The sequence below is a fragment of the Nothobranchius furzeri genome, chromosome 3, assembly GCF_043380555.1.
Source record: "Nothobranchius furzeri strain GRZ-AD chromosome 3, NfurGRZ-RIMD1, whole genome shotgun sequence".
NCBI lineage: Eukaryota > Metazoa > Chordata > Actinopteri > Cyprinodontiformes > Nothobranchiidae > Nothobranchius > Nothobranchius furzeri.
The window spans coordinates 89119270-89135139 of record NC_091743.1 but is presented as its reverse complement, the minus strand read 5'-3'; the positions used below and the strand labels follow the sequence as shown (position 1 = coordinate 89135139).

Sequence of the window (15870 nt, the reverse complement as noted above, 5' to 3'; positions counted from 1 at the left end):
CTCCTCCTTGCTGCCTGCCGGCTGTCGTCACGGGCAACAACACAGCAGTTCCCGCTGCTTCTTCGGGAAACGGCACAAAAACAAAAAAAAAAGTCAATAAAACTTGGGATCTTGTAGGCGTGGTGGTGGCATTTCAGCCGTGGCGGCCCGCCACGGCTACGCCTATGTAAGGGAAACACTGGTGTGTGTGTGTGTGTGTGTGTGTGTGTGTGTGTGTCCACAGTAAGAGAAAATCCTTCAGCATGTAGCTGCCTGCTCTGCATGATTGCCCCATGACGTTTTCCTCATCATCAGCACCGACTGCGGTGAATCCAGGGGGTGTTTTCTCAGGAATTCTGTGTAGATGAGCTGTAACTCTTGATGTTTCTGTCTCCAGTATTCCTGGTTCTTCTTTGAAACCATGGCAAAGTCTATGGCCCAGTTCCTGCAAGCGGAAAACCGCATGAAGGTTGGTGTTTGGTTCAGACAGCCGTGCCCTTTTCTGGTGTGGAACTCTCACGCTGCGATGCTACAGAAACGAGCCTCAGACTGAAGGCTTTAGGATGGGTGATGAATCTGTGGACATCTTGCTGTGATGCCAGGGGTCTGGATCTTATCTGGATGATAACAAACGGCACCGCAGCGTAGCTGAAGATGGCCGACAGCAAAAGCTTTAGCATCAACTTTATCTTCCTGTTTGAATGTTGAAATCATTGAAGTGAAATATCCACACACAGTTTGTGCTTCACCACGTAAACAGTTGCTTTTTCTCTTGTCAGCAAACACCTCATAAACCACTGAACAGTGTAGTGACACTCTATGAATGTAATCCTGAAATGTGCATCCAGTGCATGGTGGCCACCACAGCTAACTGATATTTCCAACACAAAAATGGCAGAAATTCACTCATTTTTCTGGAATTTGAGTTCAGTTTTGATGTTTTAGCAGCTAAGAGTCACTCACATTGCACTCTGATCGCTAACGGACTGAGCCAGGTTTTTCCTTGTTGACTGAGATACATGGCAATGTTGGATAAAGAAAATCTACACACACACACACACACACACACCTTTATAGATGTGTCATGCTCAAACAAACTGACTGTGCGTGCGACGAGAGCTGGCTCTCGTCCAGCTGTCCTAGATCTGGTTCCTCCAGATGAACTCTGGATATGAGAAGCAACAGCTTGTTAATGTCAACTCCTCTTTTTCATTCAACTGTGCCGCTCTTTCAAGGACGCAGAGTTGAACAAGTTAGCTGATCTACTTGATTGCATTGAGCGTATTAAGGACAGGCTAGCCATCAGCTGTCTTCAGCTGAACTCAAGCAACACTGATCATCGCTCCTGAACAGAAAGTGCTTTTAATCCAACAACACCTCGGTTCCCTGAGCTCCCCGGTCCAGACCAGTCTCAGAAACTTGGTGTTCTGTTTGACCAGTCCATGTCTCTGAGCTGCCACTCAAAACATTTAGTAAAAAACTGCTTTTATCATTTGAGAAACATTTCCAAATTGAGAGCTTTTACTTCAAAATGGGACTTGGAGATGATTATCTATGCTTTTATTTCCTCTCGTTTAGATTACTGTAATTCTGTCTTTACTTGTTTTAACAAATCAGATGTCAGTCGTCTCCAGCTGGTCCAGAACGCTGCAGCAAGGCTTTTAACAGGAACCAACAGAAGGACTCACATAACACCGGTTTTACCTTCTTTACGTCGGCTACCGGTCGAGTTTAGGATTGATTTTAAAATTTCAGTTTTGACTTTTAGAGCTTTTAATGGACAAGCTCCAATATTTATCAGACCTTTTAATGCCTCACTCTTCTGGCCGCACGCTACGGTCCTCGGGTCAGAACCGACTGAAGGTCCCTAAGACCAGATTTAAAACTAGAGGGGACCTGTCCTTTCAAGCTGTAGCTCCCAGACTTAGGAACGCCGTGCCCTTGTTCCTTCGTGTGGCCGACTCGGTTGATTCTGTTGAAAAGCAGCTGAAGACACTTTTATTTAGACGAGCTGTTATGTAAGTTGACCTTGTGCACCTGTCCTGTTTTGCCTTTTTATGTATGTCGTGAAGCACTTTGTGATTTTATCTGTGAAAAGTGCTTTATAAATAAAGTTTTACTTTACTTTACTTTACTTACTTTGGAGTAAACATGCTACCGATTTGTCTTACAGAGGTGACTGAAGTTGTTTTATAGGATTAAACAAAAGTGATTAAAATTCATAATTTTCCAAACAAAATGATCATAATTTAAAACTCCAGCATCAAAGTCATCAATTGGACCTGATATAGATATTTTTGTGATTTAACGAATACAAAGTCGGCACCGGTGATAAACGGTTACAGTTTCGGTAAGCTCGGTGGTTTCATGTTCGCTAATCTGCTGAGACTCAAACTTCTGTTACGGGGCCATTTATAATTAGCCTTTGCTGTTTGCAGGGTGCTTGAAATCCTTAAAAATGGTCAAATGCTAACATGCTGTTTCTAAGGTTTTGAAGGTCTAATTTAACCCTCCCACTGTCTTCATGTGTGACCCCGTGAGGAAAGTTGACCTTTGAGCAGGATTGATGGTTTATCCCGTGAGGTCCATGTGGCAGGGGTGAGGTGGTGCTCACTCCTCACCCCTGCCACATGGACCTCACGGGATAAACCATCAACCCTGCTCAAAGGTCAACTTTCCTGGCGGGGGTCTCCCATGAATGGTGAATGGCCTGTATTTGATTTAGCGCCTTCTAGAGTCCTGGAACCCCCCAAGGTGCTTTACAACACAATCAGTCATTCACCCATTCACACACACATTCACACACTGGTGGGGATGAGCTACAATGTAGCCACAGCTGCCCTGGGGCGCACTGACAGAGGCGAGGCTGCCGAGCACTGGCGGCACCGGTCCCTCCGCCCACCACCAGCAGGCAACGTGGGTTAAGTGTCTTGCCCAAGGACACAACGACAGCGACAGACTGAGCAGGGCTCGAACCTGCAACCTTCCGATTACAGGGCGAGCTCTTAACTCCTGTGCCACCGTCGCCCCCAGTGACTACCCGGTTCTTTCGGGTAATAACCGAAAGAACGAGATTGCGGATACAAGCGGCCGAAATGAGTTTTCTCCGAAGAGTGGCTGGGCTCTCTCTTAGAGATAGGGTGATAATCTCGGTCATTCGGGAGGGGCTCGGAGTAGACCCGCTGCTCCTCCACATCGAGAGGAGCTAGTTGAGGTGACTCGGGCATCTGGTCAGGATGCCTCCTGGACGCCTCCCTGGTGAGGTTTTCCGGGCACGTCCATCCGGGAGGAGACCTAAAGGTAGACCCAGGACACGGTGGAGGGACTATGTCTCTCACCTGGCCAGGGAACGCCTTGGGATTTCCCTGGAGGAGCTGGCCCAAGTGGCTGGGGAGAGGGAACTCTGGGCCTCTCGTCTTAGGCTACTGCCCCCGCCACCCAACTCCGGATAAGCGGATGAAAGTGGATGGATCATGTGTAAATAACCCCTGTTGTGAATTGTGAAATCATGAGGAGTCCATTTGAAAGTGCTTGAATGTGATTTTGATGTTTAGGATTACAAGAAGTCTTGTCATCATATAAAAAAATTGGGTTTAAGCTGCTAGAAGGTCAGAAATTAGGGGAAAAGTCTCAGCTGAGGCTCATTAAAACTTTTTCCTGAGTAAGGACATCAGATCAATGTAAATAACGAATCATTGATCATTTCTGCAGATGCCGCGGCCTCAGCGTTTCCCGGACAGCTTCCACCAGGCGCTGCAGTCCCTGGTTCTGTCCATCATGCCTCACATCACCATCCGACACGGAGAAATCCCGGAGGAAGCTCGGAGCGTCAACCTGGCCCTGGCAGGTTTCATCAAGGTCTGAGTACCTCTGATGGAAACCTCTGGTGTTATAGATCCCTGCAGCATCTAAACCATTCTCTCTCTCTGTCTCCCCCTCACCTCAGAGGTGTCTGACGTTCATGAACAGAGGTTTTGCGTTCGGACTGATCAACCACTACATGAGCCACTTCAGTCTCAAAGACCCCAAGGTAACCCTGTTAAAGTATAGGGCACACACACACACACACACACCCATGCACACACCCATGCACACACACACACACATGCACGCACACACACACCCATGCACACACCCATGCACGCACGCACACACACACACACACACACACACACTAGGGTTGTCACGGTGTGAAAATGTAACCTCACGGTTATTGTGACCAAAATTATCTGAGATTTGAAGCGTTGCTGCCTTTCACAGACACTTTTTCTGCACGTGCTGCAAACAGGATAGCCGTCTTCTATCAGCTGTCCCTCGGCATTCTTCACATATCCAAAAGATGCCCGTACTTCCCACTTTGTCTTCTTTGAGGGATAATAAATGTCCTGAGCGCTGCCGTCTCCTCCTTTGGCCATTATTTCAGCTTTATCTTCAAGAAAGTTTTGGTTGTAAACAACAAAGTGCGCATGTGCCGCCGGCAACTTCAGCAGATGATACGGTGGCTGGTAAGGGTCACCGCGCCTACACCGCAGCCACGGTAATCCACCGAGATAATATAGTTTTTAAAAAACAAGACGGTTATTATTATTGTCAACTTTTTTACTGGGGTTTACCACTACACCGGTTACCGTGACAACACACACACACACACACACACACACACAAACTGTGACACACTAAGCATAAATGGATCCAAACTCCTTTTTCTTCGACCAAAATCCCAACCAGACCAACGCGGTCTCGGGATGCGCTGAGAAGCTCCTTTCTGATTTGTTTCTCTCACAGCCTTCCTCTGTGGACTCCACATTCAACTAACAAATGAAAACAGCCACAGGTGGACGGAGACCGCTGCTTCACTCTCATTCGTTTTGGCTGTTTGGTGGCAGAAATGTGAATCTTTGCGTGCAAACCCCATGTGTCGGCCATGTGTTCTCACTGCAGGTGTTGACAGAAATAAAGTTTGAGTTCCTGATGACGGTGTGTAACCACGAGCACTTCATCCCTCTGAACCTGCCCATGGCGTTTGGGCGCACCAAGCTGCAGCGAGTGCAAGGTGAGTGACTAAATACTTTTGACCACAAACATGCAAGCTGAGTGGGTCACGTTTCCTTCCAATCGGCACCCTCTACACTGATCCTGGTCCTCTTTAGCCCACATCTCTTTATTTTCACCTCCCCTCTTTTGTGTGTGTGTGTGTCTTATGGTTAGATATAATTCCGTACGCGACGGAGATTTTTGGCCCTGTAGGTATGTGACGCCCACGTCTTTCTAACATTTGCAACCGTTTGCAAACTCTTCGCTCATGACCTCTTTTTTTCGACTGACATCAACCCTTCCAGCCGCCGTCAGCCCCCCCCCCCCCCCCCCCCCCCCCACTCGCCCTGTACTCAGTGGTTTATCCGTGCCTCTCTCACTCCTGCTTCCTGCGCCTGCCGTTGGGCCGTAGTGCTGTAGAGAAGAGTGCTGCTGTTCTGGGAATCGGCTCCTGTTTTCTTGCTGCCTAATTGATTTGTAAAGAGAAGAAAGCCGTCTTTCAAGGAGCTGCGGTTGTCTCTGCTTCTGTCTGATTCTTATAGCTAAGTTCTAAATCTGTAGCATCATGTTAATGTTGAAAGGAAGTAATGTGCAGCTTTTGTCCAATTAGATAACTACTCTAGCGGACGCTGTTCCTGATTTTGATCAGTTCATTTCAGCTTCCCATCAGCCTGTTAGAGACACGAGAGAACTAAATGTGTTACTTGGACCAGTCTACTGTACCAATCTGGTAAAAAAAAACGGTAGAGGATAGCTTAAAGGTCAAAGGCCATAAGTATCAGGAGAAACAAACATCCTGCTTACTATCTGGACCTTAATAAAGGTTGGTAAAAGAAAACTTGACGCGTCTGCGAGGTTCGCACGGCTCAGCGCGGCAAAATTGCGTCATTTTAACAACCACGCCCCTCCACCGCGCCTCCGCACGGCCTAAACTTTCCGCACCACGCACCTAGGAAATTTTCTAACCACGCGGACGGTCGGACGCAGAAAAACATGGCGGACCGGCAAGAACTAGTATGGCAGAGGTTCGTAAATACAGACATTTGTAAGATTCAGCTCTCAGAGATCACCGTGATCAACATGTTGTTAATAATTCTTGGAGAGAAATAGCTCGCACTGTCGGAAAAGACGAGGACGCTGTTAAAAATGCTGGAATGCCATGTTGTAAACAGTAATTTCTACTTCTACTATGGTGTAGTGTTGGATGCATGCCGTAGAGCTCCATGCTGCCCCCTACAGTTTGGGAGAATATTGGCTCACCGCAGAGACGAGCCGCACGAACCATAAACGCTGCGAGTTGTGAAGCGCGTTCCATCCGCGAGCCGCATCACCAAGCGGAAAGTGAATGCGTCAAGCATAAACCAAGCTTAAGGCTGCTCAGTCTTCTACCTGAAGGAAGGAGGGTGAGTAGTTGCTGGGCTGGGTGGGTGGGGCCCATCCTTATGCCATTGCACTTCAGCGGCACCTGCAGGCCAACTTCTTCCACTTACAATTCTTCGGGGCTTACTTTTACAGCCACAAGCAATAACTGAAAATAAAAACTCAATTACTGGTTACTGAAGTTGTGGGTTTGGACCAAGCCCCCACAATGCGGCTTTAAAATTGAGGCCAACCCGGAAGTAAGAAAAACTGCAGTTCCACCCTCATCCACTAGGGGCTGGTATCAGAAGCGAGCAAATCCTCATTGACTCCCATGTTAAAAATACCAATTTCACAGCAGAAATAAACATGTTTACAGCCTGGTACCAAAACATGTTTTTGGTTTAAATGATCTAGTTTACACTCATGACAACTCTGAGGGGGGTGAATTTTTTTCTCACTCTTCTGTTTAAGTTTATTAAAAGCCTAAAATTCTGTATAATTAATGAGCATCAGACCCACGTGACCACAGAGCTAGCTCCGTGGAAAGGCCTCAGTAGAGCCTCGGTCTGGCCTGGAAACTGCTCCAGGATTTTGAGTCTCTGTGTGTGTGTATTCTTTTTGGATATTTTTGTGCAATTGTTGGACAAAATGACTTGCTGTGGCATTATTTGCACTAATAGAGCGTCCAAGGAGTCTCCACTTCATTTTTTTCGGTAAGTAAAATTATATTTATGTATTTTAGGTCACTGCTGAGCTGAGCTTAGATTTTAACATGTACTGTTTAACCATGACATTTAAATGTAATAGGGTAAAACCCAGTGCATTTAACATAATGCTGCACTTTAGAAAATGGGTTGAAATATAACATGTTGGTGGAGCTGGGTTCCGACTATCGCCTTGTGGAGCTCTCAGGAGACCGATGTTTTCCACCCGGAATGACGGCTGTTTCTCCCCGCAGCTCGGTCCATCTCTGTCTGATCGCGGCTTCTGTCTGCTGCGCGGGCTGACGGCTTGTGGAGCTCTGGGATGGAAACCTTTCCACCCGGTTCTCCCCAGCGGCAACTCTGCGCATCTCAGATCGCAGCGGCGCTTGTCTGCTGTGCGGCTGCCGGCTTGTGGAGGTCTCGGAGACCTCTGTGTTCCACCCGGTTTTACCCAGCGGTCAGCCCGGCGTAACTCTGACTCAGAAGCTCTGGTGTTGTGCACAGTTAACTCCGGTTGTAGCTAGGTTGCTACCTCCGTTCGCTTAGCTTCCACCTCCGCGTTAGCTTTGGGTTTGCTTCAGGTTAGCTTGTAGCTAGTTCGTATGTATTGATTTAGAAATTACTAAAATACTTTGCATTAAGTATACAATTCACAAGACTAGTAAACTGATATTGACCATACACTAATCTGTAAAGAATATGCTGTAAACACAAAAGCAGAAAAGTTTGGCTTTAGAAAAAAAGTTCAGACAAAAGAAACGCCCAGCAACAACTTTTATTGGCCTTACAAAAACCTTCGAAAAATAAAAAATAAAAATGTCCACACAATGAGATGAGTCCAGAGCTTTTCTGAATTTCTCCGAGTATATGAGCAGTTCCATGGCATAGGACATCAGCTGCCTCTCACTAATGAGACAAAGATAAATAGCAATTAGTAAAAATGACATTCACACGTAGAGGCGGTCATAAACAATGTGAAAACAATACATATAGGCATTAGCACTGTTCTTGTGTTTGTAGAATACCTCCGGGCTGCCACAATGCCGTCGTGAGTTTGCTGCTTATTAGATGAGGAGTCATAAACGGTCAAATAAACAGCCTATTGTTAGGTTTATTTTGGCCAAAAGGCTTGCATGTAGCCCATTAAAAATTATATAAAAAATTTGTGTCCATGATGTCTTCCCCCACTGCCAATAATATTTAATTTTATATAAAAGTGTTTCAGAAAAAAATTACGAATGCGCTATCTATCAAACTATGTCTTAAACGTTCAAATTTCTAGTACAAAATCTTCGCAAGTTGTAAAAACATAAATCTGTCTTTACCAGAACCGTCATTTCCATCTGTTGCAACACGCATGCGAGTTCTCGTCTTCGTACATGCACGCATGTTTTGTACATAGGGGCGTGTTTGGCCGGGGCTACTTCTGCAGCTAGACCTTACTCAAAAATGTCGAACTCGACCCGTTTCAGAGGCGTAGCGCGTAGAAAATAGAACCGGCCCGTAAGGGCCGCGACATGCTGCTCCTGAGACGCGCTGCTGACGGCTCCGGTGGAAAGGAGGGGTTAGTCAGACGCCTAATGGGTGTCAGGTCACTGGGAACGGTAGTGTGTTTTGGTGCCAGGATGAGGATCCTGATGAGGATCCATCTTGTCCTCAGCATCTCAGAGGAACGTAGCAGAGGGCAATATTCTCAGTTCTAGCCCCTCACAAATTTGATGCCTTAGTTCATCATGTTAATTCCTCTTTACGTGTGGCATTAGATGATGTTGCCCCTTTAAAAAAGAAGGTAATTAGGGACAGGAAGTTGGCTCCTTGGTTTAATTCTCATTTACGAGCCTTAAAACAAAACTCTAGGAAATTGGAGAGAACATGGCGCTCTACGCACCATGAGGAGGCCTACCTATCCTGGAAAAATAGTTTTGTGCTTTATAAAAATAAGCTTCAACAAACTAGAACTGCTTATTTTTCAGCATTAATTGAGGAGAATAAGCATAATCCTAAATTTATTTTCAGTACAGTTGCTAAACTTACACAGAATCATAGCTCTGAGCCATCTATTCCCTTAGCCCTCAGCAGCAATGACTTCATGGGATTTTTTACAAGTAAAATTAATTCTATTAGAAACAAAATCTTTAGCATCCTCCCTAATGCGATTTCTTCTTCCTCAGTAAGTGAGGCAGCTTCAGAGATGGCATTAGAACCTCATCTGTGCTTGAACCGGTTTGATCCAGTTGAGCTTTCAGAGTTATCAAAAATATTAGCTTCATCTAAACCTTCAACTTGCATTTTGGATCCAATCCCAACCAATTTATTTAAAGATGCATTTCCTTTGGTTACTGCCCCCATTCTAGATATAATCAATCTATCCTTAGTAAATGGGTATGTACCACAAGATTTTAAGGTTGCTTTAATCAAACCTTCACTTAAGAAGCCTTCTCTGGATCAGGATGACCCAATGAATTATAGACCAATATCTAACCTTCCATTTTTATCCAAAGTCCTGGAGAAAATAGTGGCCATCCAAGTATGTGAGCATTTAAACACCAATGCTCTGTTTGAGGAATTTCAGTCTGGTTTTAGAGAGTATCACAGCACTGAAACTGCATTAGTGAAAGTTACAAATGATATTCTCATGACCTCAGATAAGAATCTTGTGTCTGTTCCAGTAAATAGAATATTTACTAAGACATCACAATATAACTACAGACACATTACTAGTCTTTGCGAGTGTGCGTGCGTGTGCGCGTGCGTGCGTGCGTGCGTGTGTGTGTGTGTGTGTGTGTGTGTGTGTGTGTGTGTGTGCTCTGTCTTCTCCATCCCCAGTGAGTCGTGGAGGATGGCTGCTTATACTGAGCCAGGATTCTCTGGAGGTTTATTCCTGTTAAAAGGGAATTTTCCTCTCCACTGTCGCTGCATGCTTGCTTAGTATGAGGATTGCTGTATAGTCACTGACACTAGTCAGTGACTTGATGCAATTTGCCGGGTTCCTTATATAGGAAACATTATTTCTGATTGGCTTAATGAACTGACCTGAATTGGAATGTTTATTATGTGAAGTGCCTTGAGACGACTCTTGTCGTGATTTGGCGCTTTATAAATAAACTTGAATTGAATTGAATTGAATTGGAAAGTCAGCTTTTGTATCAAAAAGTTTTGATACAAGTTTTTTTTAAATGCTATGAAGAGAAGAGGCTTTTTCTAAGTTTGTTGATCGGCCCGTCATGCCTTTTACTTCCACTCATTAGGATGATATTGTTGGTTTGTTTTTCAAAGAATGTTGAACCCTAAACCAATTTTAACCCTAAATCCTGACTCGGCAGTGACCATCGCCTGTCTAAGACCATTATGGATGCTTTCCAGTTTAACACAGGCCTGTATTTAATAACTGGCATTTAGTTAGCATCACCTGAAATGATGTTTTTGCTCTTAAGTTGGACACTGATGACTTTGCTTCAGTTGCACGTCAGAGTTTTCTTTTGCCAACTTAAAAATAAAGCTGGTCCAGACCACTTTTAATTTTTCACTGACACGTAAAATCTTAGAACCGAGACAGGATTTACATCCTTTTTAAGATAACTCATTATAACCAAATGAAAACCTGTGCAGGGGGGCGCCCGTTAACGCGTGGGGATGTACCGATACTTACAGAACAGAATCTGGAGTTCAGCCTGACGGAGGAGTACTGCCGTAACCACTTCCTGCTGGGCCTGCTGTTCAGAGAGGTGGCAGAGGCCTTGCAGCGGGGGTCTGAAGTCCGACAGCTGGCCGTGAGCGTTCTGAAGAACCTGCTCATTAAACACGCCATAGATGATCGCTACACAGCGTTCAAGGTGAGGAAGACCTGGAGAGCAACGTGTTAAATGTTACCTAGAGGTAATAATTATCATACTGCCATTCTCCTCTCATTCTTAGTGTGTTTTTAGAAATGGAACGCCTATTGTTTGCTTTTAAAAGGTTAATATTTAATATGGCACATGTGTAACTGTTGAATATATCTCAACGAGATACTAGTGTCTGTTATGCAAACCATCCAGGTGTTCAGCCTGCGGGCTCCACTGACAGCAGCTGCTGATACAGCTCAGGTAGATTTAACATCCTCTGTTTTCAGTGACTCCACGTTGGCTGGCCGGGGTTAAACTCCGCCAACGCTCTACAGTGTCCTTTACCATCTGTTTGCATGTAAATTCACTTTTTTTCCTCAGCTTTAAACATATTTTTGGTTGACTTGGAATTGAAGAAGCAAATCAGGGTTTTGGGCAGCTTCTAAAAACGCGAGACGAAACCGTAAAAGCCGCATATGGGAGTGAGCAAAGCACAAAGTGCACTAGCATCACTTCACACGTAGAAGCTGTTGGTGTTTTAGCTGGTTTGTTCAGCGTTTAATCAGGTTTGTTGGTTTTACTGAACCTCTGCTGTTCTGGTTTTACTGACTGTTTCAGAACCAGCAGGCCAGGATCTGCATGCTGTACCTGCCTCTTTACGAGCTGCTCTACCAGAACCTGAAGCAGCTGTCGGCCCAGCCACAGACCTTCAGTCCAGCGCTCGGCCTCAACGTCAGTCCTCAACTACACCAATCACTAGGATAACCATATTGATTCACATTTTTAAGGGTTTGGTCACAGATGACCTAAAATACATTTTCTGTGAAGAGTTCACCTCTTAAAGCTGATTCAGACATCAAAGGTGTTCCCAGACTGATGGGACTTATCGAAGGTCATTGCTGATGTCTTTCCTCTGATCACATGGAGTGATAAAGACAATGACAGCTTGATCAATAGGTTTGGATTCAAAGAGTGTGTAACGATTACATTTACATGTTATTTAATGAGCCATAAGACGTGAGATTCCATAGGAAATATGAAATCAATCTTATGGATCTTTGGATAATTTAAACCAGAAGATTGGAACTTTTTATTGCAGGGATTATGTAACACTTGGTATTAACTCAGAGACAAGAGAAAGAGAGTCAGGTTTTAAAAGTTTAAAGATTTATTACTAAACAAATTAAAACTAGACTAACTTTAACACTAAATGTATGGTGTAACTAAGGTGAATGAGACGGAAGATGGTGTAGTATGGAATGTTGTTCAGAACCAGCAAATCCGGAGAAACAATTAGTTCTGATGGGAGTGAAGATGTTGTCTTCGCTCTAAGCTTTAGGTTGGAGATTATAACACACATTGAGACGCCATTCTGCCGGTCTACGTACCCTTGGCGGAAGTCCCCGTTAGATCAGGAGGTGTGGAGGTCCAGCTTGGACCTTTCTGGAGCCGAAGCCTGTAGCACAGCCGCGGCTGCCGACCAGTCCAGTCTTGAGATACTTCCAGGTCATCACAGTTTTGTTGGCATCTAGCGAGACCCAAAAAGGGGTCGTGATGGTTCAGCTTTTATTCTGAAAGGAACCGTTGCAGCAGTTGGAACAACAACAGATTTTATCCAGCGTGTCGTTGGTTCTTTCGGCTGAAGAGGAAAGTTACGGATTGGCCACTCCGACAACTTCTCTAGAACGCTTTGAACTGGCGTTAGAGATGACGTGGGAATAGTTTTATACTTCGGATGTTTTGGTTTATGGTCGAATGAAAAGATGACAGATTTACCAAACACCACCAAAACCACGCCTCCATCAGATCTGGCAGATTCTGATTGGATCGGAAAAGGAAATGTGTCATGTGACTTAACCTTACATGTGATCAGTCTCTAGTGGAAACATTTAAAGTTATATTACTTATTATAACTTACTGATCATAAACATTGTCATTTCACAGATTGGTTCACATTTTATTATTGACTAACACTTTATTTGATTAGCTTTATTAAAAATAGAGTTCTTCTGATTTATTAAAAGAAAGAGTCCTTTGTCTTCATTCTTCTCTTGAGCTGGAAAGGAAAACAGTTTAGAAGCAGAGCATGAGACCTTGAGCCATATCTCATGCAGATTAGGTTTGTGTCAGAAACGTCAGGTTTGCTTTGAGCGGAGCGAAACAGAGCCGGGTCTTTTAGGTCAGAAATGGACAATTCATCACGCTACAGGTGTGATGTTTTGAGTCCATGCAGAAAAGACTCAGTGATCAGTCTTGCTTCTGTTGTTTTCTAGGGCTCCAGAGATGACCTGATATCGACCAGTACCACAGACAACAGAAGAACCAGCACCGCAATGGACAAAGATCATGGTGAGTGGAGAGTAACACACAGGGCTCTGAGGATGTGCCGGCTGACCTCTTCCTGTTTACACGAGATCCAGGTCCCTACAGCTCCGGACCACAGCACCACAGCAATATTTATGCAACATGCAGCTTAATCCATTAGCAGCACTCTATGAGAGGGCCAGCGGTGTGCCAGATATGGAGAGCATGAATGCTTATGTTTGCTGATTGGCTGTTAGATCAGACTGGCCTTCTCCAAAGATCTAAAGACTTTCTGATGTGGACATCTTTCACCACTGACACGCTGAGGATGAGATGGGAGTAATGCTAAAAGAAATGCAAGTGTCACATTAATAACACACACACACACACACACACACACACACACACACACACACACACACACACACACACACACACACACACACACACACACACACACACACACACACACACACACACACACACACACACACACACACACACACACACACACACACACACACACACACACACACACACACACACACACACACACACACACACACACACACACACACACACACACACACACACACACACACACACACACACACACACACACACTGTGCCACTGTTCAGCATGTTTTTCTTCCTGCTCCAGCACACCTGATTCACTGGATACATCACCTGTTCAGCAGGTTGTCAAGCTCTGCAGAAGCCTGCTGATCATCTATTGATTAAAATCAGGTGTTCTGATCACAAGTTCTTCTGAACGGGATTATGATCTTGGAAGTTTCGTGGACCTTGACCCAACATCAGGGTTTACGCTAGCTGCCACACCGTCAGAAGGATACGTACCTTAAGAGTTCATTAAAACAATGTAAATACGAGACATATATAGTCTATATTTGCGCTTGTACACTAACCATATTGACAGTTTAAAAGGAATTTAAATATAACGAAACTTTAAAAATTATTTTACTTTGAAAAACCAGCACTGCCGGTTTTTCCCCGTGTGTGAAGGCTCCCTAAACGCGCATCACGCACGGTGCGCAGGGCACCGAGTGGCCAGGTTTATGAAAAGAAAAACACTTTATATTAATTATAGTACCAGCTGCTGGACAACATACACACTAACAACACTGAGCTAATCATCTAACTGGTGTTATTTCACACACGCAATCCCAGCCCGATGTGCTTCTCTCCGCCCTGGCTGTGGGGTGGGCGGAGCCATGACCTTCACCTGCGGCGGATGGGACGGGCAGGCCCGGTTCTCTCTCCCAGAACTGTGAGCTGCCAAAATTACATGCTTTTATTTTGAAACGCAGCCGCGTCGCCAGCCGATTTTGACGGAGCTTCAGTCCCGAATGAGTTTTGCCTTGTTTTCACTCATCAGCCGCAGATCCTCGCTGCTCTCGCTCACAGCCAGCCGGGCTTTCTACCGCTGTGACTCCCTCGCGCGTCCCTCTCCTGCATTCGTTGGTTAGGTGGTGAATTAAAACATTAGCGTGTTTTTTCTGTTTAGGAGACAAACCCTTCCTCCATAACCAGGTTATTGGGACGGAAGCCTGTAAAGGTCAAAATTCCTCAAACGTATTTTTTCCTACTGGCTGATAAAAATGTATAGAATAGAACAGAATAGATTATTAATCCCAGATTAGGGACATTCACTCATCACAGTAGCACACACACTTGGAGAATAATACAGTAAAACTGATTGCAGCCATGTTTGTTTTCATCACTTCAACAACTTCATGCTGATGGCCCAAATGAACATAGTCCTCTGTGTAGTGGATGCAACTACTGTACATCATGATGTTAGCTTAACGTGATAGATTACTTTTGGTAATACAATAACTGGTAATGTAATGAATGACCCTAGATGTAATCTAAATAGCTTTACATGAGTTGTAAGTAAAAGTTGCTGTGAGACATTAGTGATGTGTAGCTGTAACTCTTTACTGCTGATAGATGGATGATGTGAGTCCTTGTAACCCTGACCTGATGAAGTATTAATAAGTGAGCATGATGAGGGAAGCAGCGAGAGGGAAGGAAAAAGTAAACAGAGAATCTGGCTGGGACCCAAAATGGACTGACATCACCAAGCTCCGCCCATGGCTGTACCACAACAGTCAAGGTGGGAATCAAGCATTACAATTTATTTCAAGTGAAATCACTTTTTTTATATTTAATTTAATTTTAATTAAACAATAAGCTGTTTTACACACTCCTGCAGGATTTTTCACGAAAAAACATACAGTCTCATGTCTCAGAACGACCGTCTCCATACGTCTCTGCACCCCCCCACCCCCCATCCCGACCAACAGCCCACCATCACAGTTTCAAACGATCCTAGAGGAAACCCTGAACATTAGGGATGTAAGAAAATGTCGATTATGGCAATATATTTTCCCCAGCGATATTATATCGATATTCAAAAGCCGTGTATTGAAAATATCGATATCGCAATATATTGTGATGTTTTTTCTTGCAAAAATTTATCGATATTCAAAAGTTGTGTATGTAATTTTTGGAAGAATTTACATGGAAACATTTGTGTATTTTCTTTTCTTGTGGTGCAATTCAAACACCGACCACTAGTTGGCAGCAGTGTGTAATGGGTTTTGTTTCTACCATTGAAATGCAAATCCCTCTGTTATGGT

General features: G+C 44.5%; 1 protein-coding gene and 1 long non-coding RNA gene across 5 annotated transcripts in view; one reads left to right on the top strand and one right to left on the bottom strand.

Annotated features, from left to right (window-relative positions):
* dock11 (dedicator of cytokinesis 11) overlaps window positions 1-15870 on the top strand; it is a 129646-nt gene that overhangs the window by 65320 nt on the left and 48456 nt on the right. For 3 of the 4 annotated variants that reach the window (XM_054736296.2, XM_054736303.2, XM_054736313.2), the window contains exons 27-34: window positions 377-448; window positions 3691-3837; window positions 3926-4009; window positions 4921-5032; window positions 5188-5226; window positions 10731-10912; window positions 11522-11635; window positions 13177-13252. In XM_054736296.2, coding sequence (XP_054592271.1) covers window positions 377-448; window positions 3691-3837; window positions 3926-4009; window positions 4921-5032; window positions 5188-5226; window positions 10731-10912; window positions 11522-11635; window positions 13177-13252 — 826 coding nt within the window. The remainder of the gene's footprint in view (window positions 1-376; window positions 449-3690; window positions 3838-3925; window positions 4010-4920; window positions 5033-5187; window positions 5227-10730; window positions 10913-11521; window positions 11636-13176; window positions 13253-15870) is intronic. The other variant, XM_054736311.2, reaches the window with a different exon arrangement.
* On the bottom strand, window positions 7835-8185 carry LOC129157198 (uncharacterized). Its single transcript, XR_008560527.2, has 2 exons — window positions 8105-8185; window positions 7835-7985 (listed from the first exon to the last, which is right to left on the bottom strand). It is a non-coding gene; the product is annotated as an uncharacterized lncRNA (long non-coding RNA).